The 26,711-nt window shown below is 43.0% G+C and overlaps 7 protein-coding genes across 7 annotated transcripts; 3 read left to right on the forward strand and 4 right to left on the reverse strand.

The window, feature by feature from the left end:
• Positions 1–1,050: 1,050 nt before the first annotated feature.
• EDB91DRAFT_1061186 (uncharacterized protein) lies at positions 1,051–1,278 on the reverse strand (the record flags this gene model as incomplete). Its single annotated transcript, XM_041314418.1, has 1 exon — positions 1,051–1,278. A coding segment is annotated over one exon (228 nt), but the record flags the coding sequence as incomplete, so codon positions are not given.
• A 3,285-nt stretch (positions 1,279–4,563) lies between these two features.
• Positions 4,564–4,968, reverse strand: EDB91DRAFT_1061224 (uncharacterized protein; the record flags this gene model as incomplete). The annotated part of the gene is made up of 1 exon (XM_041314423.1): positions 4,564–4,968. The coding sequence occupies one exon, from the start codon at positions 4,966–4,968 to the stop codon at positions 4,564–4,566; it is 405 nt and encodes a 134-aa protein (XP_041171736.1).
• Positions 4,969–16,791: 11,823 nt separating this feature from the next.
• EDB91DRAFT_1086484 (uncharacterized protein) lies at positions 16,792–17,223 on the forward strand (the record flags this gene model as incomplete). The annotated part of the gene is made up of 1 exon (XM_041316057.1): positions 16,792–17,223. The coding sequence occupies one exon, from the start codon at positions 16,792–16,794 to the stop codon at positions 17,221–17,223; it is 432 nt and encodes a 143-aa protein (XP_041171737.1).
• A 362-nt stretch (positions 17,224–17,585) lies between these two features.
• EDB91DRAFT_1061221 (uncharacterized protein) lies at positions 17,586–17,828 on the forward strand (the record flags this gene model as incomplete). Its single annotated transcript, XM_041314421.1, has 1 exon — positions 17,586–17,828. A coding segment is annotated over one exon (243 nt), but the record flags the coding sequence as incomplete, so codon positions are not given.
• Positions 17,829–18,784: 956 nt separating this feature from the next.
• Positions 18,785–18,982, forward strand: EDB91DRAFT_1061179 (uncharacterized protein; the record flags this gene model as incomplete). The annotated part of the gene is made up of 1 exon (XM_041314417.1): positions 18,785–18,982. One exon carries the CDS (start codon positions 18,785–18,787, stop codon positions 18,980–18,982), a length of 198 nt encoding a protein of 65 aa, XP_041171739.1.
• A 2,384-nt stretch (positions 18,983–21,366) lies between these two features.
• On the reverse strand, positions 21,367–22,668 carry EDB91DRAFT_1253976 (uncharacterized protein; the record flags this gene model as incomplete). Its single annotated transcript, XM_041323731.1, has 5 exons — positions 21,367–21,490; positions 21,583–21,922; positions 22,140–22,303; positions 22,360–22,478; positions 22,531–22,668. 5 exons carry the CDS (start codon positions 22,666–22,668, stop codon positions 21,367–21,369), a joined length of 885 nt encoding a protein of 294 aa, XP_041171740.1.
• Positions 22,669–25,929: 3,261 nt separating this feature from the next.
• EDB91DRAFT_1239549 (uncharacterized protein) lies at positions 25,930–26,706 on the reverse strand (the record flags this gene model as incomplete). Its single annotated transcript, XM_041321868.1, has 3 exons — positions 25,930–26,234; positions 26,262–26,473; positions 26,525–26,706. The coding sequence occupies 3 exons, from the start codon at positions 26,704–26,706 to the stop codon at positions 25,930–25,932; spliced, it is 699 nt and encodes a 232-aa protein (XP_041171741.1).
• Between the last annotated feature and the right edge of the window lie 5 nt (positions 26,707–26,711).

Raw genomic sequence — 26,711 nt, forward strand, 5'->3', positions numbered from 1 at the left:
GACAGTTGAGCAGCGCATTGAGGTGTTTTGAACATTTTGCATATTACATGCTAGTTGCAGATTACCCGGAATGATAGTATCACAATAGGGCTGCTCAATTCTAAAAAGTCGATGTCAATGTCAATTTGAGCTTATGGTCACCTCTTGTAAATTACTTACACGGACTCTAAACCTTTCCTAATTTGTCCACCACCACGTCTGCTAAACCTTTGCATGAGAGAATTTCTGCACCTTGTCGCACTGCGAGTATCCTCATCCTAATCCTTGCTGTCTAGAGCCATGCCTAAACCTTTCAATGTAGTATCTAAAACTCCTAAACCTTTTCATGACACATGTAGTCTACTAGGTGTTGGTTTTGCTCGGGCAAGATTTGAGTGATTTGAGTGATTTTTCATGCAGTATCTTCAGTAAAAGTACTAGCTAAGCATGTTTGAAATGTTCAAAAGACTTTGATTTAGGGACAGGTTTAGTGCACAATATTTACTACATGTAAGGGTTCAGGAACTAATACTACATGACAAGGTTTAGCAATATCTGTAACTACTCATTGAAAGGTTTAGGTCTCTATACAGTGAGGATTAGGACAAGGATCAGTACAGCAAGGTGCAGAAATTCTCTCATGCGAAGTTTAGCTGACATGGTGGTAGACAAATTAGGAAAGGTTTAGGGTCTGCGTAAGTAATTTACAAGAGGTGACTGTAAGCTCAAGTCAACATCGACAATGACTTTTTAGAATTGAGCAGCCCTAATAATCGCTCACTAATCCCAGTGAATCATTAGGTCTTTGACATTTAACAAGCTCATTTGTAGAGCAACTTGCTTTCATTCCTTGGATATGTATCACCTGTAGTTCCCACATAACCACCCTAATTAGACTTGACAGCTGGGCCTGATAGCAGGTCTAAATCGACTGGCTTTCAGTTGTATGCACCCAAATAAATAATTATTCAATATAGTGGGGCCTTGGGGGCTGATGTAGGGCTGCTTGGTAGTGTAGGGGGGTGTAGGGTGGTGACAGACAGTGGGGGAGCTTGCACTGGCACCCAACCCTCATTCCATGCTTTTGCCTAGCATGATGGACCCTGTAAAGCTTTCCAGCATGCTTATCTCATGCAGGCAATGGTAGTGGTGTCCAGTAAACCTCGCATGAATCTTGTGATGTGAGGCCACTTGATGAGCAAGCCTGGGGTGCAATGATTGAAGTTGCTTCTCACATTCAATCAAATACCGGCTCTTATCATGCAAGTAAGTAGCCAGTTGTCTGATTTCAATGTTGAGATGTAAGGTCCTTCCTGATGATCTTGTTAATAGTCAGTGATCAAATAAAGGTCATATACTTACTTGCTACCTGATAGGTTGACAAGTTTTTGCCAGTATTCCATCTGGAGGGTCTCATGAGTTGGTTCATGGCTCAATGATGTGAGGTAAGCTCATTCCTCAGCTAACCAGGCATCAAAGATGCTCTCATCTTCTATGCCAAGCTTGTACATGAGCTTTGGTAGAGATTGTTCACTGTCAGAGATCATGCAAAGTGCTTGCTTGTAGTTGTTGTACAAGAATGTACCTAGTAGGATAGTGTCTTGAGCTGAGCATACTGCTACAGGTAATCAAATGAAGAACTTACCAAGATTTGCATAGATCTTGTAGTTGTTAAGGTCGTGCTCAAGGGAAAGACTACTCAAAGGGCTTCGGCTTCAGCTTGTGCACTGCGCCCCTTACCTGAGTATGTGCCCTTAATTTCCGAGGGGCAGAGGGGAAGTCTGATGGAAGTCAGGGGAAGTCTGGAGGTCAGACGTCGGGGGAGTTCGGCGGAACTCTGGAAGACTATGAGAGAACAGAGTAAGGCTACTACAGACAAGTCTGGAGTAGAAACAGAACAGAGTTTAGACTACCCTAAGGTAGAGTCGGAGATTTAGTCCTAAGGTTAAACCCTAAGACTTGAAGATAGACAAGAGACGAGACTCAAGTCCGGAGATGCAGGAATGAGCAGAACTAAGATGAGAGTTGGAGGAACAGTCAAAGGAATCAATCCTAAGACTCAGAGATTGACAAGAGACCAAGCTCAAGTGCGGAGATGCAGGAATGAGCAGGAATTAAGGTGATATTTGAACTAAGGAGTTCCAGAGTATTACAGGAGTTTATATACTGTAGGTATCATGTAAGTAAATCAGTCAGCAAAGTAAAAGCTATGTACGAAGCATGTGGAAAGTCTATTAGTAAGTGCATAACAGATCAAAGCAGTGAAGTCAGAAATGAAGTATGAACGGACAGATCAGTAAGCATAACGGAAAGGATATAACCGGTAGCTGGAGCAATAACTATTCTAAAAGGAGCTAGGGGTGAGTACGGAGATGAAGGCGGAGTGCCAGGCGGAATAACAAGATGGAGATCTGGACTTTAGTGGGGGAGATCCAGAATTCTGGATCCGGAGGTACGGGATATGACAATAGTCATCATTGTGTTGAAAATAATTCACAATAGCTTGCTGTCAGTGAAACATGCTAGCATATCGCACAGATGAGGCAAGGGCATTGAACTTCGAAAATGTCCATTCACAGCTCTCGAGGTCTTCTAGCCCAAGGCCATTGATGTACATGGCAAGGTGATCAAGCTGACATAGATGCTGATGAGAATCTTGGGTGAGTTCTCCAGTGCATATTGTGGGTACAACAAATGCAGCAGTGAGAAATAGATCTACTACAAAGTCCGCAATAGGGGTCCATGCCATAAGGGCATGTGTCAATGTGATCTGGACAACATTAGAAGCAATGGGAAGAGAGATACAGAGTACCAATGGACCTGGAAGGATAGGGACAGGACATGTGAAGGTTGTCTGATGATGTGCGGGAATGCGGAACACATCAGATAGTGCGGGCATGTTCTGAAGGATGCGCGGGAATGCAGAACCCATCGGATGATGCACGGGAAATGCAGAATGTGCGGAATATGCGGAACTGATGTGAGACAATGCGGAAAGGACGGGGTTTTATGCCTACAGTGGGAGTATTCCCCACAATGTTTCTCTTCAGAGGTCAGCACTACATGAGTCCCTTGTCAGTCTCAAACTCATTTTCATTTGAAAATTCTTACCTGCCAGATGAGTGCTTTTGCAGGCAGCCACACCAGCAGCATGCAGGGCGATCTTCCTGGGTCCAAGGATATCATTTGTTGGTGCAACACCACGAGCTGCTGTGTCTTGATGAGAGACAACATGGCATATCTTTGATGAGGTGAGTCCTGTCCAATTTCAAGGACATTTGCCTGTGCAATTGATGGCCATCAATGTGTTATTTATCTGATGTAACACAGAGACTTACTGGTTAACATATACATGTGACTGTGCAGATGCCCCCCACACAGATACTTCTACCTATGGAATAGCCATCATGAGCTATGAGTCTGGTCAATTGCAAGGTGTGCATCAACACCACTTTCCTTAATTTTCAGCTTACTGATAATTTTTTGGCCTGCCACGACCAAAAACATTGGTGACTTGCACCTGGAAAAACAGAACAACACAGACCCATTCACAGTGCATCACGACTCGAACAAAGACCACAGGGGAGGGTACAGAGACAGAGACTGTAAGAGAAAAGATTCACACCATGGACACTGAAGTGACCCACAGTATTAAAGGTCCAGTAAGTACGTCTGCCCATAATCTTTGAATTGCATTCTAACCCTTCCAATAGTCAAATCTCCCCATCTTAAATACCCATGTTGAACTGCAGACACAAAATGTCCAACACCTGCCCTCTTCCCCAGCAACAGAATCCAGTTCTGTGACCTCAGAGTCAGTCACAGTCATTCTGGAAAGTACATCAACACCTCCTTCCAAGCCTACTTTTACAGCCCATTTGAGTGATGATTTATGGGCTCAGGTTGAAGATTTATCAGAGCTTGTACAGACAATAGACTTGGGTGGCACTCATGGGGGAATTTAAATCTAATTACATACTTACCATGATTACTGCATAATACATGTGTTATCTGTTTGACTGTTTGGAGGGATCAGGAGTGATATAACATATGTCTGGTTTGAGCTGTCAGGAGTGATATAACATATGTTTGGTTGGAGCTGGCTATTTTTCTTCATAAAGTTGCACCAGGATGTCTTGCTTGGTGTTGCTCTCATGCAGCTTTTCAGGAGTGATATAACATATGTCTGGTTTGAGCTGGCTGCAAAGATGGCACATGACATCCCATGAGTCATCTGCAGACCTAAGGGACTACATGCAGTCCAAAGCCATAACTAAAACTGTAACTCGATTTCAGCAAAATTCCATGTTGCAACACTCAAGTTCATTCTTGTCTTCTCAGTTTGTCTGCAAATGATTTACATTGTCCTTTCATTTTTTGCTCCTAGTCCCACAACTCAAACAATAGCAAGATGATGAATGCTGGGCAGAAAGTATGTGTTATAGTGAATGCATTTGCTATACCGTTCACTATAGTTTTTAGGTTTGATATATACAACTTCATCACATTGATTCTGTTCCAGTCCTGGTATGAGTGGGAAAGATAGTTTTCACAACATAGAAGTGGCTAGATAGCATGATAGTACTATACTTTGGAAACTTTGCTCAAAGGGACTGCAGGTGCATACTCCTTGAACTTGACCTCGAAAAATATGACCTTAGTGAGAACCAATGACATAAGGCCATACATCTGGATGTACATGTCTTTCATTTGCATCGGCCCCTTGTTTGGATGATGTGCGAGGAGCTGAAGGTCATGTGGTATTGCCCTTCCTTTACAGACATGGTCCTCACAGTGAGCAAAGAACTTATCAGTTGTTCTCCTTTCTTTCTCCTGTGCATGGGTAAGCAAGTGATGAATTTTTTTTCCCCATGTAGCTGCAGGGCCCCATTCAGTTTGCCACCCAGGGATAGATGTGTGTAGTTCTGAGAGCGCATGAGTTTTGATCTGACCAACACATTGTGGTGTATTCCTGTAGTTTGATGGCATTGACACATCTTGATGATGGCCATCATCATCATCATCAGGAGGTGGTGTCTGATCCTCTGTGGTCTCTGAGAGTTGCACCTGAGGACCCCTTTGCTGTTGTTGTCTGTGTTAGGGCAGATTGGGTCAGCTACCACAATACCCATACATTAAGATAAGATTACCTAGCATGATTCCTGCACCATTCATTCATATTTGTAGGCCAAGGGAAATATTGAAAGAACTCACTGTTGTGATTGTAATTGTGCCTTTTCACATTATATTTCATGGACTCTGTGATTGGAAAGCCATTGGTGGGTGGCCTGATGCTGACTTTGTGTTGTCTTAAATCTGGAATTGGGTTAGCACTCATTCCAACGAGCAGCCTATTGGTTGAATTAAGTACCTGTTTGTTACAACTAGAGAGGTGTAGTGTGTAATGCCAATGCACTGAATTGTATTGTAGAAGCTGAGGAAATGAAATCATTGATCAGGAATCTAAGAGCCTCAAGTTAGAGGGCAATAATAGTTTGCACTTACCGTGATGTGAGTGCAATGATCAGGAATCCAAGAGCTTCTATGTAGAGGGCAACAATCACTGAGTGAGGAGGTGAGTTGCACTTACCATGACGTGAGTGCAATGTGACTCCCCAAAGCAGAAGTGCTGCTGGAAAAAGCAGAAGCAAAGTGTGAGTGCTAAAAATAGCAAGCCAGAATGCACCAAAACTTCATGTCATTGATTGTCATTGGTTGAACAGTCGCTTGCCTCACTAACAGCCAGCTCAGACCAGACATATGTTGCATGAGAGCAATGCCATGAAAGACATCCTGGTTCAACTTTATGAAGACAAACAGTAGATGACTCACAGGATGTCATGTGCCATCTTCGCAGCCAGCTCAAGCCAGACATATGTTATATCACTCTCGATCCCTCCAAAATTGCTTGATTATCCATACTTTGTGCTGGGCAGGACTAGCCTGCCCATTGTTGAAGCTGATGATGCCCAGGTGAACGGTGTGCAGGGTCATAAGTAAGTGAATACCTTGTTGTAATCCTATTTTGGTTTCTGATCAGTGCTTGTCACGAATCCAAAATACAAATCATTTTTCATTTCTCAGTTTTCCTTCAGCTACTTCCAGTTACTGAACTAGTCACGTGACTTCACTTCCTGTCACAACTTCACCTCTTCACATATCACCCATTGTTTCTCCGATTGGCTCCCCTACTCCACAGGCTAGAACAATCTCACTTCCAGAAGAAGAACCAGTTGGATCTTGGGTTTCTGTTTAGTCACCATCTGACTCATCACTTATATATCATGATGTCATGCTCAGTCATCCGCAGTATTGTACGACTCTTTTCTCATTGGCTGATTTCTTTCATACTCAGATATCTCCTATTCAATGTTACAGTGGCTCAAAAAAGTGTCTGAATGTTTATGCATTTTCAAGTAATTGGACAATAGCAAGGCAGAACCAAATAATAACTGAAGGGTATAGGGACATGTCCGAAAGCCCTATATCATAGCTAGAATATGAGATATATAGCGTGGGAACCCGACCCTATATGGGCAAGCTATGGTAATTCTAAATACATCACTCATTCGGACACTTTTTTGACTTTTTATTAAAATTACAAAATCAGACCATTCATACATTATACTCTTAATTAAAGTGGTGTCATAACAATAATATGGTCTGATTGTAATATTATTTGAATATATAAACCCACATAAGATCATGAAATTCAACATAATCATCATGAAGCCCATCTCCTCTGCTTAAAAGGATAATATCCTTGTTCTCTGTACCTCTGGTTTATCTACTAGGCAAATTGCCTCAAAAACTGGTCCTGGCAAGTCTACTATTGCTACAATCATAAAGCAACACATGCCAGAGAAAGAAAATCATCAAATGAGATGTCCTCCTAAGCTTACTCTACAGAACAAAAGAGCTATTGTTCACCAAATTCTATCTGGCAAGGCTTCAAATGCTACCCAAGCTACCAAGTTCATCAATTCCATCATCTCCACTCCTGTCTCCACCCAAACTGTTAGAAACACCCTCAAGGCAGCCAATCTTAAGGCTGTAATCAAGAAGAAAAAACCTCTTCTCTCTGTAGCTCATAGGAAGAGAAGACTGGCCTTTGCTTTAAAGCACCAACATTGGACTGTGGAAGACTGGAAGAAGGTTATTTGGTCAGATGAAACAAAAATCAATAGAATGGGGTCAGATGGCCAGGAATATGTGTGGAAAAAGGCAGGAGAACCATTAGGAGAAAGAGAAGTCAAGGGTACACTGAAGTTTGGAGGAGGAAGTATGATGGTATGGGGTTGTATGGGGTGGAATGGTGTGGGGATTCTTTGTGAGGTGGAAGGAAGGATGAATGCAGAGCAGTACATCTCCATTCTAGAGGAGTGTCTACTCAAAAGCATGCAGGAGTCAGGAATTGATGAAGAAGACATTATCTTTCAACAAGATAATGACCCAAAACACACCTCAAAACTGGCTACAAAATGGTTTAAAGACCATGATATCAATGTTCTATCATGGCCAGCACAGTCTCCAGACCTCAATCCCATTGAACATCTCTAGGAATTACTCAAAAGACTACTTGCTGCCTATCAAGATCCTCCAAAGGGGCTATTTGAACTATGGGACAGAGTTGCAGCAGAGTGGAAAAAGATTGCTGAAGAGGAGTGTCAAAAATTGATAGAAAGTATGCCTAGGAGGATTGCAGCAGTTATTAAAGCCAAGGGGGGTAGCACCAAGTACTAGAATCATAGAATAGTCTTGGTTAAATATAAAGTCAAAAAAGTGTCCGAATGAGTGATGTATTTAGAATTATCATAGCTTGCCCATATATGGTCAGGTTCCCACACTATATATCTCAGATTAGAGCCTTGATATAGGGATTTCAGACATATCCCTATACCCTTTTGTTATAGTTTGGTGCTGGCTTGCTATTATCCAATAACTTAAAAATGCATAAACATTCAGACACTTTTTTGAGCCACTGTATGTATATAAGTAGGTTAGTTAGCATAAGTACTCCTTAGACTTAACCTCTTTGTTTCTACACTTGTAGTAGACTTAGACATTCACGCTTAATCCTATCTTGTTATCATCATCAACTGTGACCAAGTCCTAGTGGTTGTGTGTTAGTCTTTGCCATTTGATGAGCACTAGTCATAACATTAGGTTAAGTCTTCTTACCACTCCGACTCGAACTTTGTCTTGGATGCTTTGTCTTTGACAAATTTCATCGTGCTATTCTGCTGAGATTTATCTCGCAGATTACATTTTATAACCATCTTCCCAGACGTGTAGTATCTCAATCTTTTTATGTACACCTTTAGTAGAAGTAGACCAGGCCCTTGCCTTACAGTGAGCTGCCAGTCTATAAGAGATAGCGACACTTAGGTCCTATTCTCGCACATCTTCAATTTGGCCCAAAACCCTGCCAACTAAACACTACCTATTTTCTTTCGTACTATAAAGAATGGCACTCGCGACTGTCCTCTCACAGTCTAGTTACATTATGATAGGAGCTTGTGGGTACCAAGCAGACCCAAAGTTCACCGCATCCCTCATGAACTCCTCTTGAGTTCTACTTAGGTTGATGAACCGCTACACACACTGTATTTGCACCTTTGTCATCATTGCACCAATATCAAGTTCACGTCTCGTTAGAGGCCGAGCTTTAGAATCACACAACAACTGCCCTTTCCTTCATGTCCAATACTGGGGATGTTCAGATCACAGAACCCACTCCACACAGAGCTGCAGCCCAATCCCCACCCCCATTGCAAGGATGGCACACAAGGAGAACAGTCATTTGTTGATTTATCCACCACCCCTGTCGCTGGCCCTTCTGTACCGTCTGCCATCTCCGGGCCTGGACAGAGTATCATCACCCACCGGGGTATTTCGGCTGCAATCAACGCCATCATCATAGCAGAAAGAGAGTACACACAAAAAAAGTTCAACGATCTGGAGAAGGTGATGACTGAGCTGCAAGACAGTCTAGTGATGGCGAATGATGAGAACACAAACCTCATACACTGAGTCAGGGACCTAGAGCTGACAATCACGGATTTACAAACCTCGTTTACGACGTTGACCTCAGCAGGCACCTCTGGGAGTTTGAGCTCTGATCTCAAAATGGCAAAACCTACACAGTTCACAGGAGACAAGAACTCCATTGATGTCGACACCTTCCTCACCCAACTTGAAATCTATTTCACAGGTTACCCTAGAGCAACAGAACATCAGAAGAATTCATGCCTAATTTCTTTCTGTCGAGGGTCAGCAGTGAAGTGGGCAGAGAGTATCACACCACAGGCCCTAGCTGGTTTAACCAGGTCTCATGACCAAATCAAAACAGATATGAGGGCCATGTGGGGACTCATCAACAAGGAGGAGAAAGTGGCAAGAGAGTTAGAAGCTCTTTGCCAGGGAAACTGCACCATAGCGGAGTACATTTCCCTCTTCTGGCAGAAAATTGCCTACTGTTACTTCTCTGACTATGGGTTGATGCGCAAACTCCACTTCGGATTGGAGCAACAAGTCAAGAACCAGTTGGCCCATGTCCATCCCAACAGGAAGGATATGTTGGAAGGGTTGATTAGGGAGATGCTCATCATTGGACAAAACCTGGAAGAACTTGACGATGAGAAAAGGATCGGCTGGACACCCCGCCGCCCATGGCAAGGTGCTGCTGCAACATCTGCACCAGTAGTACCCAAGACCATGTCACAGGGTGGAAATGCGATGGACATTGATGCATCCAACACAGCAGGTAGACCCTAACCTCAAGGACAACCAGGAGGTAGTTTCAAGTGTTATCATTGTGGAGGAGACGGGCACATGGCTCGTAATTTCACAGGAAAACCCCTTGACAAGGGCAAAGGACCAGCTGTCCACACCGTCAAGGAAGAAGAAGTTCCAGTTGTGAAACTGCTCACACTGGAAGATATTAACCACATCATCAACGAGAGGATTTGCCTCTCCACAATGTACAACTGTCATATACCTGATCCGACCACTCTAATATCAATATCCACTCCACTTTCTGATCACCTCCGCTCCATTCATCTTCCGCTCCATCCAATCACAAGTCTGCATTCCGCCCCTACGCTTTCGCTCAACCGCTCAACCAGTCCCCTTCTATAACCTCTCCATTCAACTGGACCTCTTTCCCCTTTTAGATATATACTTTCCCCTTCGGTACATAGACCCTTACTTCCGGATCACCAGTAATTCCTATTACTGCCTGATCACTGATCCAACGCATACATATTGATATCCACTCCGACTTATGTCTTCGCCTGTGTAATGTACTTACAAACTATATCCTTGGTACATAGCTTTACAACATAGTTATCCTGATCACTGCCTCATACATAGAAGTATATAACATATCATGTACTTAGATATTTTTCCTCAGTCTTAATATTACTTGTCTTCTCGCAGTTATATCCTGTGAGAATTCTCAGTAGAACCTTGCCTCCTCTGGACACAAGTCTCAACTTGTTGTCACCTCTGACCCTCCGACCCTCCGCTCCGACTTAGAGCCGTGCTCTAAGTTTTCTCCTTAATTCTCCGCCCCTTACAATATTCCCTCTGACCCTTTTCCATCCTCCGCCTTCCCCCTACTCCTATCCACCCTCCGCATCACTCCCTGCCTTCTCCGCTCCGCTCCTAGTCAGCCCGCTGCTAGTAGCTCTTACTTCCCGACCCTCAAAGTAGACCAAAGTAGTCCACTCATCCTATTGTTGGACAACGTCAGACCTGCTCTAAATTCGGGACACATACTCGGCTAAGGGCGCAGCGCAAGAGCTGAAGCCAAGCCCTGACCCCTCCACCTTTTGAGCCAGCACGGTACCTAACAACAACCCAGAGAAGAAGGGTTTTTAGATAGATCGGAGTTGACTATGAACTTAGATCAGAATAATTGTTTCTCCATTCTCGGTGACTCAGCAATTATGTTTACAGAAGTATCAGAAGTTTGTTCTGGGAATAAACAAGAGCATTTTTACTTGCCAGTTACATTGGAAGGAAAAAACAAGAAAGCAGCTGTCAATGCTCTAGTAGACTGCAGAGCAACAAACCTCTTCATCAGCGAAAGGTTTGTAGAAAAGAACCAAGTCCAAACCAGGCAGTTGTTGCGAGCACTGCTGGTCTGTAATATCAATGGAACTAAAAACTCCACTGGGCCAATTAAAAGCTATGCCGATTTGAAACTCACAATAGGGGATCATGAGGAAGAAGTGGCCTTTCTGATCACAGATCTAGGAACCAATGATGTTATCATTGGAATAGATTGGCTACAATACCACAATCCCAGTATCAATTGGAACACAGGAAAGGTGGCATTAGACCGTTGTCCGGTTAAATGTCAAGAAGCCAAGGTCAAAGACAAAAAGACTAAGGCGAAGAAGCAAAAGCCCATGAGCTTTTCGATCCATGAGGTGTTACCTGAGTTGATACCGGCAGAAGATGATGAAGATGAGGATATTGAGGAAGCCTCTATCCATCATCAGATTCATTCAACAAGCTTCAACTCTTCACCTTTGTCACATGAATCGTGAGGACATGTTGGGATGGAGGAGGTTGAGGATGAGAATTCATCACAAAATATGTGGATCAGATACAAGAGCTCTGTCACGTCAGAATTAGCTCAACAGGAGGAAAAGAAGAAGGAAAAGAAGCCCATTGAAGAGATGGTCCCAGAATGGCTCCATGACTATCTCAAGGTCTTCTCCAAAGAAGAATCTACTCAATTCCCTGAGTCAAAGAAGTGGGATCATAAAGTAGATCTCAAGGATCCAAATGATCTTCCTCCAAACACAAAAGCATATCCCCTGGATCCGGTTAAGGTTAAAGGAGTTCAGGAATGGCCCACTCCTACCTGTGTCAAGGACATTCAATGATTCATGGGATTTGCAAACTTTTATCATCAATTCATTCTCAGATTCTCGAATATGGCCAGACCCATGAGCAAGAAAAGGCCTTCAAAACCCTTAAAGACAATTTCACTTCTGCACCAGTGCTAGTTATGCCAGATGCAAAAAAGAAACAAAAAATAGAAAGCAACACATCTGACTATGCTACTGGTGGTGTACTTTCACAGCTGGAAGAAGATGGACTATGGCACCCAGTGGTTTTTTTTAGTAAATCAATGCAAGATGCAGAGAGGAACTACAATATCCACGACAAAGAACTTTTAGCTATCATCCGTGCATTAGAAGAGTGGAGGCATTTTGTGCAGGGCACACCTCATCCGGTGGAGATTTGGACGGACCACAAGAACCTCAAATACTTCATGACAAGTCAGAAGTTAACTCGCAGACAAGCGAGATGGTCCTTATTCCTTGCAGAATACAACTTACACTGCAACACAAACCGGGGAAGGTTAATGACACTGCTGATGCTCTGTCCAGGAGGCCAGACCACAGAGGGGGGGTAGAAAATGACAATTCTGATCGCATGTTTTTAAAACCCGAGTTTTCCACATTAAAGCTGCAAAAAGAGGCCAGGTTCTGATATAAGGGGAACAGTCGCTATTGAAACATATCAGAAACTGCACTGATTTAGATCTGGAAGTCTGAAATGCTATCAAAACCCTGAAGAAGGCCCCCATACAGTTGAGAAGAGGACAAGAAGAGTGGAATACAGAGGATGGACTTGTTCTATTCAGAGGATTGGTTTATGTTCCCAACAACAAGGAAATACATCGCTCAGTGCTAGAGATTTTCCATGACTCTCCTGCAGCAGGACACATGGAATGTGCCAAAACTCTTGAACTTGTTTCACAGAACTATTGGTGGCCTCAGATGCAAAAGTGGGTCAATAATTACATAGATGGATGCAATCAATGCAAGCAAACAAAGGTGTTGCCATCTAAACTCCACAGACCCTTAAAGCCGAATAAAATTCCCAAAGGTCCATGGCAGACCATTAGCTGTGACCTTATCACTCATCTACCCATCTCCCAAGGCAAAGATAGTATCTTAGTAGTTGTTGATCGCTTCATGAAGCAGGCACATCTTGCTCCTACCACCAAGGGCATTAATTCCAAAGGAGTTGTGGACTTATTTCTCAAACATGTATGGAAGTTGCATGGAACACCAAAGAAGGTGATTTCAGATAGAGGAACACAGTTTGTGTCAAAGTTTATGCAGGAAGTCTTGAAAAGACTAGGAACCAAGTGGTCCATGTCAACAGTGTATCACCCTCAAACTGACGGACAAACTGAACGAGTCAACCAAGAAGTAGAACAAATTCTTCAGCTCTTCACATCTTACTGTCAAAATGACTGAGTATCATGGCTTCCCATTGCAGAATTTACACACAATAACTCCATTACAATGACTGGACATTCCCCTTTCAAAACCCTCTACAGCTATAACCCCAAATTCAACATTTCTCCTAAATCCTCTAATACTGTTCCTCAAGCTGATGAGAGAGTGGCTGAAATGAAAGAAGCACAGAAAGAAGCAAAGGCGATGCTAGAAATAGCAAATGATCGGATGAAGCGTTTCTATGATCATGGAGTAAAGGACGCACCTATTTTGGAAGTTGGACAGAAGGTCTGGTTAGACACAAGGAATATTAAACAACGGTGCCCAAGCCAGAAGTTGTCAGATTGCTGTCTTGGCCCCTTTGAAATAATCAAGTGAATTGGTGAGTTAAACTACTGGTGTTAGATACCGTGCCGACTCAGGAAGCAGAGGGGTCGGGGCTTGGCTTCAGCTCTTGCGCTGCGCCCTTAGCTGAGTACGTGCCCCAAATTTGGAGCGGGTTCAACGTTGTCCGACGGTAGGATGATTGGACCGCTTTGGTCCACTCTGAGGGTCGGGGAGTAAGAGCTACTAGTGGTGGGCCGACTAGGAGTGGAGCAGAGAAGGTGGGGAGTGATGTGGAGAGGGGATAGGAGCAGGGGAATGTTGGTAGGGGCGGGAAAGGCAGAGGATAATGCAGGGGGGCGAAGGAGGATATTTGATAGGGGCGGGGTAATAAGGGGAAGACTTAGAGCATGGCTCTAAGTCGGGGCGGAGGGTTGGAGGGTCAGAGGTGACAACAAGTTGAGACTTGTGTCCAGAGGAGGCAAGGTTCTACTGAGAATTCTCACAGGATATAACTGCGAGAAGACAAGTAATATTAAGACTGAGGAAAAATATCTAAGTACATGATATGTTATATACTTCTATGTATGAGGCAGTGATCAGGATAACTATGTTGTAAAGCTATGTACCAAGGATATAGTTTGTAAGTATTTTACATAGGCGAAGACATAAGTCGGGGCAGATATCAGTATGTACGCGTCGGATCAGCGATCAAGCAGTAATAGGAATTACTGGTGATCCAGAAGTAAGGGCCTATGTACCAATAGGGAAGGCATATATCTAAAAGGGGAAAGAGCTCCAGTTGAATGGAGAGGTTATGGAAGGGGACCGGTTGAGCGGTTGAGCAGAAGCGTAGGGCGGAATGTGGACTTGTGATAGGACGGAGCGGAGGATAAATGGGGCGGAGGGGTCGGAAAGCGGAGCGGATATCAATATCAGAGCGGTCGGATCAGGTATATGACAACTGGATCAAATTACCACAATCACATCAGATCCATCTGGTGTTTCATGTGGGATTACTCACACCGCACAAAACCTCCGCACTAACGCCTTGAGTTGCTCCAACATGTCCACCCCCAGATATTGTCCAATCTGAAGAAGAATATCAAGTAGAAAAAGTAATATCCAGCAGAATATGGTGAAGGCAGCTACAATACAAAGTAAAATGGAAAGGGTATCCATTGGAAGAAGTGACATGGGAAAATGAGGAAAATCTGAAGAACTCCCCCAGATTAGTCAGCAAGTTTTACACCACACATCCTGATGCTCCAAAATCACACCACATCGCTAGTTCTATCATTCCAATTCTACAGACACCCAGTTTCCTAGAGTGGTGACAGAAAAATATCCAGCCATATATATTTGCGAGAATGCTCATCCTAGAAAGGGGGTAATGTCATAAATCCCAAATATGAATCATTTTTCATTTCTCAGTTTTCCTTCAGCTACTTCCAGTTACCGAACCAGTCACGTGACTTCACTTCCTGTCACAACTTCACCTCTTCACATATCACCCGTTGTTTCTCCGATTGGCTCCCCTACTCCACAGGCTAGAACAATCTCGCTTCCAGAAGAAGAACCAGTTGGATCTTGGGTTTCTATTTAGTCACCATCTGACTCATCACTTATATATCATGATGTCATGCTCAGTCATCCACAGTATTGTATGACTCTTTTCTCATTGGCTGATTTCTTTCATACTCAGATATCTCCTATTCAATGTTATGTATATAAGTAGGTTAGTTAGCATAAGTACTCCTTAGACTTAACCTCTTCATTTCTACACTTGTAGTAGACTTAGATGTTCACACTCAATCCTATCTTGTTATCATCATCAACTGTGACTGAGTCCTGGTGGTGGTGTGTTAGTCTTTGCCATTCAGTGAATGCTAGTCATAACAGTGTTCTACTACTAGTTGCAACTCAGGTCCTATTGTACTTGAATGGCACCATGCATTCCGACATGGTTTTGCCATTTGCATGCACATGACTTCAATATCTTCACAATGCAATCAAGGTAAGCATATATTATATTTGATGATTTCCTTGATATTGTGTTCAAGTCTCGATGACTTGACAATAAATTTGTTATGATTTTACTTTTTTATGCACATCTGAGTGACTCAACTAACATCCTGTGACAATTCCTCCCAGAAAATTCATGCTTTGCCTCTGCACCATGTACAATGTGGATTTTGTGTTCACAAGTGATTCCAACCCCAAATGGAATGGCACACTGCCAGGTAAGTGACTCTCCTGGTTTTAGGCCTTTGCTGATGGTCAAACATTTGTCAGACCCACTGTCTTTTCCATATTTGAGTATGCTAAGTCTGCAGCCTTTCAATGAGAATGTGAGCTACAATGGACTGTTTGACTGTACTATTGACTGGAACAATCCTGTGCTATATGCATTACTCTCACCTCTGTCTGACCTGCTAGACAACCATCTTAGCATGCAACCAGACTGTTAAGGTTGTGCTCAAGAGGAGGATAACTCAAAGAGCTTGGCTTCAGCTTGTGCGCTGCACCCCTTATCTGAGTATGTGCCCTTAATTTCTGAGAGGTAGGAGGAAAGTCTGACAGAAGTCTGGGTAAGTCCAGAGGTCAGATGCAGGGGGAGCTTGGCAGAACTCCAGAGGATTAGGAATAACTAGAGTAAGACTACTATGGACAAGTCTGGAGTAGAAACAGAATGGAGGTAGACTACCCTAAGGTAGAGCTGGAGATATAGTCTTAAGGAATAAACCTGAAGACTCGGAGGTGGATAAGAGGTCAGACTCAAGTCCAGAGAAACAGGAATGAGCAGGAACTAAGATGATATTCAAACTGAGGAGGTATGGAGTTTTACAGGAGTTTATATACTGTAGATATCAAGTAAGTAATCAGTCAGCATAGTGAAAGCTATGTCTGAAGCATATGGAAAGTCTATTAGTAAGTATACAATGGATCAAAGAAATGAAGTTGGAAATGAAATGCAGAAAGACGGATCAGTAAGCAAGGGGGAAAAGTGTATGACCAGTAGCCGGAGGGCAGTAATCTAAAAGGAGATAGGTGTGAATCCGGAGATGAAATTGAAGTGCTGGATGGAAAGCAGGGCAGAAGTCTAGGCTTTTACAAGGGAGAACACGGAGTTCTGGGTCCAGATATATGGGATATGACACAGGTACCCTATTGCCTGCTTCCCCTCCAAACAACACAGTCAAATGTGTCCCCCTGCATGGCTGCAAATCTTCCTGCTACAACAAGTCAGGAGACTGTAAATCCACCCAACCATGAGGCAATTCAACATACCTTACACACAGAGATCACAGAGATCACCACCAATGTGAACAACTCATCCTGGGCTGCAAGAAATTTGAACCACCCTGCATTGACCCCTTGTGTTCTACTTAATGCAGCACAGAAGGCTCAAGTGAATGCACAGAAAGTGTCCTGCAAGCTCTCCACTGAACAATGCAAGGAGTCTGAAGCAGTGCTCACCACCACAATTCAATGGCTACTCACAGAGGAAACTGAGAAGATCGATGCCATTGCACTCAAACACAATGTTTCTCAAGAGAAGGTGAAAAAGCTCATGAGAGGTGGAAATCATTACAAAGGGAATTGGAATGTGCAACTGGCCAATGCTCTTATATATGCAAAGGCATAGGAAATAAATGCAGGTCAGTCCATTTCATGCGACATCATTTAATGTATCATCCTGCTGATTGAAATGATAGATCAACCTTGCAGGGTGAAATATTCACTTGATGAGATCTGAGACCTAGTAAAAGCAGACAAGGTGATGCAAAATCTGACCCCCAAGGAACAGCAGGAATATATTGACAAACTGCACAAGCACTGTGCTCTATAGAATATAAGTGTTTATGCTACCAACACTGCTGCTGCGCATGATGTTCAGTCAACATTGGACGATGTCTTCAAGATGGTATGTTGCCTATGATAATATGTCTCACTCCCCATTAATGAATTTATATGTAGCTTGATGGTCTTGCAGTGTGAACTCGAATTTATGTGTGTCTCTTTGCCTCATGTGGACATGTAAACAACACCACCCATGCAACATGGTTTGGAACAGACAACATCATGGACTTCTGGGAGGATGTCCTGCAAATGGAGGCCAATGAAATCACAAGAAATCTGGAGCAGTGGGCATGCGTGTCAGGTCATAGTATGTTTGTTAGGTACCATGCTGGCTCAAGAGACAGAGGGGTCAGGGCTTGGCTTCAGCTCTTGTGCTGCACCCTTAGCTGAGTATGTGTCCCGAATTTGAAGTGGGTCTGATGTTGTCTGACAATAGGACGAGTGGACTGCTTTGGTCTGCTTTGAGGGTCGGGAAGTAAGAGCTACTAGCAGCGGGCCGACTAGGAGCGGAGCGGAGAAGGCGGGGAGTGATGCGGAGGGTGGATAGGAGTAGGGGGAAGGCGGAGGATGGAAAAGGGTCAGAGGGAATATTGTAAGGGGCGGAGAATTAAGGAGAAGACTTAGAGCACGGCTCTAAGTCGGAGCGGAGGGTCGGAGGGTCAGAGGTGACAACAAGTTGAGACTTGTGTCCAGAGGAGGCAAGGTCCTACTGAGAATTCTCACAAGAGGTAACTGCGAGAAGACAAGTAATATTAAGACTGAGGAAAATATCTAAGTACATGATATGTTATATACTTCTATGTATGAGGCAGTGATCAGGATAACTATGTTGTAAAGCTATGTACCAAGGATATAGTTTGTAAGTACATTACACAGGCGAAGACATAAGTCGGAGTGGATATCAATATGTACGCGTTGGATCAGTGATCAGGTGGTAATAGGAATTACTGGTGATCCAGAAGTAAGGGTCTATGTACCAATAGGGAAGGCATATATCTAAAAGGGGAAAGAGCTCCAGTTGAATGGAGAGGTTATGGAAGGGGACCGGTTGAGCAGTTGAGCGGAAGCGTAGGGGTGGAATGCAAACTTGTGATTGGACAAAGCGGAAGATGAATGGAGCGGAGGTGATCAGAAAGTGGAGTGGATATTGATATTAGAGCAGTCGAATCAGGTATATGACAATGTTCCTTCTTGTTCTCCCACCTGGTCATATACAACCTCTCCTATTCCAGGCATCGACAAACATGAGACAATGCAGATCATGCATTGGGTTTGCACCCGCCTGCTTAATTCAGGGCTGAGTACATTTTTTTGCCTATATCCTACTAGAAGCAATACTAACTACCATGTTTTTAGGAGCTATTGTTAAGAGATGTGACATATGCATCAACTACGCAAACTTTGGTATCACTATGAAAGAGAAGCTTGGGGTTGACATAAGGGGGTGGCCTGAGGACATTCCATTTCAATCCCCCACCAGCATCAATGATCACAACACCCTTCTGAAGCTCCATGATGGACTGAAGAATGGCTCCTGCCACTAGTTCCACATGTCCCTGCATCAATGGGAGGAATATAGCACCCATCTTGCTGCATGCCACAAGAAAGGAGAGGTAGTTGGCAAGGCACACAAGAAATGATCTGATGCTAGGGTACCCCATAAATGTAAGGGAAAGGAGAATGGACACCCAAGCAAGCGAGCACAAGGGTCTGGGCCATCTGCAGAGGCCCCAAAGAGTGCAGAGTTTGTTGAGACATCTGAAGAGGAGGACACCAGTGAGGACAAAACTTAGTTGCTATTCTTTGTAGTGTTTTAGCACCCAGAAGCTTCTTATTCTACATAATAATAATGTCAGTTATCATTTGCTACCTATATATAAAAAATCCACCTCAAATCCATCCTCCATTAGTAAGATACATGAGCTCGCTGTCTTGCACAGCGAGTACAAAGGTTCAGCAGTGATGTGGCGGTCATTGCCGGCGGTAGCACCAATAATAGTCAGAAGTGTATAATTATAGTTCCTAGGCACACACCCTACACCACCCCTACACCCCTACACTACTGAGAAGCCCTACATCAGCCCCCAAGGCCCCACTATACTGAATAATTATTTATTTGGGTGTGTACAACTGAAAGCCAGTCAATTTAGACCTGCCATCAGGCCCAGCTATCAAGTCTAATTAGGGTGGTTACATGGGAACTACAGGTGATATGTATTGTCCTATCTGAGTTGTAGATTGAGATTGTCCATCAGAAGTTAAAAGTTTGTTGTCCCAACTTATTGCCAAATATATGTAGTAATTTTTTTTTGGCCTAGTGTTCTGCAAATGGCTGAAAGAGGAACATGGAGGAAGATGAATGGATAGAGACAGAGAGTGACAAGGTCATCACTGAAATTCAAGATGTAACATAAACCCATATATTGACTATATAATAGGGGAGCTCAAAGTTGAACACCCAATGCCCAAGCCCAACACCCAACCTTATGACCAAAATTCAGAATACCTAGAATAAATAGAAGTAAATACAAAGTAAACCCTAAGTAAACCATAATGTTATTAATCATTGCCCTGCACAGTGTCACTGAAGGTGATCAATATGCTACAGCCATGGCTTGTACAAGTCTACACTACCAATATCTACAAAACTACATCCTGTATATGATGTTGTGAAGAATCCTTCAGCCACCATGGACCCCAGAAGCGGCTGCACATGAATTTGACCTTGATATCTCTTGCATTCTTGCTATACAACACTTTTCTTATCTCCGAGAAAGACCCCTGATACTCAAAGCTGGCTCGCTTCACCTTGCATGGGAATATGCACAAAATCTGGCACATCACTTATGCTTCATAAATATGCTCCATGTTTCACCTGAAGTTTTTCAGGTCATCCTTGATTTAATTAAGGATCATCCTGTCTTCTATAACAACTCAAACAATGCCCAGGCACCAGTTCAGATACAGCTTGCAGTCATGCTATACAGGATGGGTCGATATGGGAATGGTGCTTCCATTGAGGATATTGCCCATTTCACAGGCATTTCTGAAGGTACTGTTGAGCTCTACACAAGATGTTGTTTTGATGCAATTGAATCACTCTATGATGCTTCTGTTTTTCATCCAATTTCACTTGTAAATCAAATTATGGGCTCAATCTTCAGGTAATTGATTTTTTTCCCAATAATCACCATTCTGATTTAATGTATAGGTTGGAAACCTGCCATCTAATTTTGGAATTGTTGATTATGCCCATGGATTGACTGGGTCTGCTCATGATGCTTCAGCATTTGAGCACACTGCTGCAGTCAAACACTCTGACTGGTTTTTTGATTGTGTTGAGTTTGCCTGGATGGACTCTGCTTATCCAGTCATTTTGCACTCAATTCCTGTACATAAATGACCAGCTTTCCTTCACCCTGAGAACACCACCTTCAATCACCTGGTTTCACACCTTTGTGTACATTCTGAACATTTCATGGGTGCCCTACAGGGGAGATGGCAATGTCTATGTAGATTGAGGACTATCATTAACTCAAAGCATCAACACAAAGAGGCTTGCCAATGGATGACAATTGCAATAATTCTTCACAATATTGTTATTGAGGGAGCTATGTGGAGGACTTACAGATTTAGCAATGGAAGGAAATGATGAAGATGGAGGTGAGCAGAAGTGCAGGGTGTTGGTTAAAGAACTGATTGCATTCAGAGACATGCAGTAAGGACATTAAATGTATCATGTAGGGTGGTAATGTTAAGCAAACAAATTCTCAAAGGAGTGTAAAGGTTTGAAGGAGTGTAATTAAAATGTGTCACATAGTGGAAGGAAGGGTGGTAATGTTAAGCGAAAAAATTCTCAAAGGAGTGTAAGAAGAGAACAAATAAATGTGTTTTACTCGAGCGTGATCTCATCCCAGTCAGGAGAATATCAAACCCTCTTTCTAGAGGGTATTTCCACCACACCAGCTTTGTCCTTGTCTGGCTCTTTAAGCTTCCTCCAATATTCCTCAATCTCCCAAATTCCAGCCTTAAATTCCTCCAGGAGAAGTTGCCTTTTCTTAAGATTAATCTTGTCTCATGCGTGGTCATTGATGTTCTTGATGTTGGCTCAGACTTGAGCAACAATTTAAAAATATTTGCTTACTGCTGAAGGTTCTCCAACACATCCTCAAAGGTCCGCTTTTTCGGAAGCTTGGAGATACACTGCTTTGTCTTTTCAATTGCATCATGAGAAAGTAAGGACTTTGAAGTGCAAGTTGAGGGGGGAGGAGATGCTGGCTGGGACTTTGATGGTACCTGGTTTGGAGTTGGAGTTGGAAGTGGCAGATGATTCTCCTTGTCAGAGTCAAGTTTGAAACCTGAAGGGAAAGAGTCAGACAAAGAGTCTGGAAAAGAGTTTGGATAAGTCAAAGGAGTAGCAGATTGTGTAGCATCAAGAGCTTCCTGTAGTGCCCAGAACTGCTGTAGCTGCATCACAGAGAACTCTGGTGAGGTATGATGTCCCTTGTCCTTGTCCTCACTTGGTGCCTGGTAGTGCACTGTCTTTTGCCTGCAAGGCCAACACCTGTCATAATTATGATAGATGTGACATTGGGACGCATAGATAACATGTAATGCAGCTCAGGGAAGAATGGGAACTTCAAAACAATCTCATCCACATGGGATACTCAGTATAGGACACAAATTGCAAATATTACTTACCCCATATGCTCTTGATATGCATTGGAGTCGAGTCATCCAGACCAGACAAGGGGACATAGTGATTGAAGTGCTCCTCGTCACGTTCATCTCCTGAATTGTCATCTTGAAGACCCTCACCTGTAGCTCTGAGCTGGTGTGCATGATGCTTGTAATGATTGACGAGGCTATTAGCAGATAGATAAGTTAGCAGAGACATGAAAAATTCATGCCAGTCACATACTAGTTGAACTGTTTTTTTATGTGGTTGCCAACTGCATCGGGGTTGATGGCATGCAGGTCTGCAAGGATCACAGATCCAATGCGCTTGAAGATCACAATTTTCATATCCTTCAATGTATTCTGGTGGTATTTCAGCAGCAGTACTGACAAAATGAAGTAGAAATAAGCTTACTTTGTCCCTTTTCCCCCTGAGAAGTGTCTTCCTATTCTCTGTTTTCTCAGCCTGAGCAAGGAGCAGCCAGATGAGTGCTGTGGTCCACTCTGTCTCGCCAATGGGTGGTCCTGCTGATTTCTTCAACCATTGTGCCATGGTCCACACAGTGGGGAGATGAGGTAAAGAAGCAGAACTGAGTCACAGGTCATAGGAGCATTACCTTTCACTGCCTCATTGACACTGTGCAGGGCAATGATGTGACATTAGGGTTTACTTTGTATTTACTTCTATTTATTCTAGGTATTCTGAATTTCAGTCATGAGGTTGGGCATTAGGCATTCAACTTTGAGCTCCCCTAATGTAGACAACAGCTGTAATCCATCACAATAGAGATGTTCAAAGTTAGGCACCCATGCCCACTGCCTACACCTATGACCCCCCTTGCCTAAATACCACTACCCATTTTGTACTTGAACGAACATATTATATAATCAATGATAACTGACAACACTTAAAAGAAAGTTCAGCTGTTGCCCAAAATTTGACAAATGTTGTGTGAGAGGTTCTTGGCTTGAATTTCACTGAAGGTTGGAGCTTAAATGGTATAGTTGAACCCTAGACTAGGGTACACATGCTGTTATCTATGTGGGATATCATACTTTGTCCTTGAATTGATCATCTATGGTGGTCCCTGCTGCAACAGATTGTCAATCAGAGGTCCTGCATTTTGTGCCCAAATGCCCAGAAGCTTGTTGCCACCTCATCCAATATGCTATTAAGATCATGCTCAAGGGAAGAGTAACTCAAAGGGCTTGGCTTCAGCTTGTGTGCTGCACCCCTTGCCTGAGTATGTGCCCTTAATTTCTGAGGGGCAGAAGGGAAGTCTGACAGAAATCCAGGTAAGTCTGGAGGTCAGACAGAGGGGGAGTTCGGTGGAACTCTGGAAGACTTGGAGTGAATAGAGTAAGGCTACTTCAGACAAGTCTGGAGTAGAAACAGAACAGAGATAGACTACCCTAAGGTAGAGCTGGAGATATAGTCTTAAGGAATAAACCCAAGACTTGGAGGTGGACAAGAGGTCAGACTCAAGTCCGGAGGAACAGGAATGAGCAGGAACTAAGATGATATTTGGACTGAGGAGGTATGGAGTTTTACAGGAGTTTATATACTGTAGATGTCAAGTAAGTAATCAGTCAGCAAAGTGAAAAGCTATGCCCAAAGCATATGGAAAGTCTATTAGTAAGTATACAATGGATCAAAGAAATGAAGTTGGAAATGAAATGCAGACGGACAGATCTGTAAGCAAGGCAGAAAGATGTACGACCAGTAGCCAGAGAGCAGTAATCTAAAAGGAGATAGGTGTGAGTATGGAGATGAAATCGGAGTGCTGGACAGAGAACAGGACAGAAATCCAGACTTTCATAGGGGAGAATCTGGACTTCCAGGTCCAGAGGTACAGTATATGACATATGTGATCCTTCTAATAAGTATCTTAATCAGCACCACAGGCAATGTTTTACAATTTATGTATTCAAAGGATCCAGAGCCATATTGTACCTCTGCTCTCTTGGGCAAAGCCTGGGTCATGGAATTACTGTCTGGTCACCCAGAACAAATCCAATGTGAACTTGGTGTACATGCACATGTTTTTGCAGAGCTTATCTCTGAAATTTGTACCCTTGGACACACCAATTCCAAGTTTATTTCACTAGAAGAACAACTTGCAATTTTTCTATATACCTGCTGTCACAGGCTTGTCTACCAGGCAAATTGGTGAAAGATTTCAATGCTCAAATGATATGATTTCTTGGTGAGTGTACGCTAATAGTTTGTATCATAACATGATGTCTCATTGTATGTTCTATGTAGCTATTTTCACAAAATGCTTATTATCTTCTCAACCACCCCCTTCTATATGAAATACGTTCAATTGCCAGATGTGTCCATTCTGAACAAAATTCACCATAACCCCAAGTTTTGGCTGTTTTGCTCCAGCAATGGCTCATTCAAGGATGACGATAATGATCATGCAGACTTTGGTAAGTTATAGTGTCTTTCGCCATCCCCAGGTTTTAACTACATTTGTACTATCTACAGATATGTGAGCCTCACACCTCCGGTTGAGATCTCCTTGATGTGACTTCAATTCATTGTTTTGTGCCCTCCCCCTGCAATTTTCACTGTTTGGAACCATTTTTTTTTGCCATTCTTCACTCTCCTTATAATGCATTTTATCCTGTTTTTCTTGTCTTTTATAACCTCTTAACACTCCTTAGTCACCCTTTAATGCTATTAACACTTTGTGTGTCTTGCTCATTTTGTGACTTAATTACCCTTTTGTGTGCTTTTTAGTGATTTTATGACATGACTTGCAATGGACTTTGTCGAGTTTTCATGCCTTAAATCATATGTAATATGTCAATTCAATTGTGCTTAAGTCACTACAAGAAGAGGTGTGGCCTTAGTGCATCTTGTGGTGCTCTTGCTCTTTTTTTCCTTAAGGCCCCTGAAAAAGTCAAAAAAGTCCAGTTAAGACATCTGTGATTTTCCTGATGTGCAACTAGCAGACTTAATGCATCAACCCTACAGGAACTTGTGATTAGGCATGGTTCTGACAAAGACCATCTGTGATGGTACTGTGAATGGAAGGAACTGGCTGAAAATTGGAAGGTGCACCCACTCTGCCAGAGCACAACAGAAGGCAAGCCTAAGTTGGAAGTTAGCTGGGATGAAAAGAGACAGTTGCAGAAGAGATGTGAGGACATACCAAACTAAGCGAATAGGCAGATACACACAAAACTCCAGCACTAAGTAGTGTTTGCATTTGGCATTCGAACACATTTAAAAAGGTTCAGGGAAAGTTGAATGTAGAACCAGACCATGGGTTTGGTTCAACCCATACCCCAAACCTTGAACCGAACTTTTCCATCACTACTCTGTCAACACAGGCTGTATTTACTTTATGGTTTGTTCATTTGAATTTTGCTGACCCTCAAATTCCACTAGCTAATAGGTTCTGCCTATGTAGATTCTTGCCATGTGAAGTCCTGCCCACAACACAATTTTCAGGGTATAAATGCAAGCCATCTTCAATGCTCCCCACCTCAGAAATATTAACAAATCTCATATAAGCTTGCATACATGATGTACTACAGTCTTAAATGAGCACTTGAGCCAGCAAAACTTTGTCAGCCTCCTGTTGCACAACAAAGAGGTATCATCCAGATCTGTCTGATACAAACTTATAAGATATATATAAAATAAATTATTGAGTCCATTGATTGATGTATGAATATGTTGTGAATGCATCAATGTTTTCAGTCTTTATCACTGGTTCATGGTCACTTGAGCCAGCACCAAAAGAAGTAAATCAAAGAGATTAGTGTTATCTTTACAATCAGTAATGTTAATGACCAACTATTCACTCCCACCATCAGACTCATCGCCATCATTCTCATCAGCGTCTTCCTCACCACCATGACTGCTGTCTTGTTGACCCTCCTCAGATGCCTTTGGATCATTCAGTGTTAGCCTTGGCAGCAGTGCTTCCAGTTTCCCAAGTTTTGGCTTGTTCCATGCTGGTCTCTGACTTTCCAACTTTGCTCGATCTCTTTCTGCCTCCCACATCTTCACTTGATCTCTGTATGCTGTTCTGCATGCTTCATTTCTCACCAGCCATGCAGCTTCCACTTCTTTCCACAATTTTAATAATTCTGTCCTCCCTTCTCTCTCCATTCAGTGAGCTTCACATCCTGCTTCCTCTTCCTCAGCAGCTCTTTGATGTTCAACCACACAGTGGTGAAATTCATCACCAGTAAGCAATTTTGGAAGCCCATCCCCAACCAGTTGACCACCTTTTTTACTGTTCTTTTTTTTCTCCTCTTGTGCTGTAAGCTGACTAGAGAGCCGATCACAGAACATGGATTGCAGAACTATGGCAGACTGCATGCCAACCAGTGAACTCTTGTAGTGAGTTTCATGATCATAAGCACCATGAAGGGCATCCTAATACAATTTCTCCTTGGCTGATTCTGGTTCTGTCTTTAGCAGGTCATGGTTTTGTTTGCGTGTTAGTGTAATAGGTATCAGGATGAATGTGGGGAGACTGTGGGTGGATTGTACTGGGGAACTTGAAATGAGAAATGCTGCAGAGGTTGATGCCAATCCCTTGATGACCTGCTCCGCAACACCCATCAGCC

The sequence above is a fragment of the Suillus paluster genome (genome assembly GCF_016628075.1).
Source record: "Suillus paluster strain FC165 chromosome Unknown EDB91scaffold_96, whole genome shotgun sequence".
NCBI classification, from domain to species: domain Eukaryota; kingdom Fungi; phylum Basidiomycota; class Agaricomycetes; order Boletales; family Suillaceae; genus Suillus; species Suillus paluster.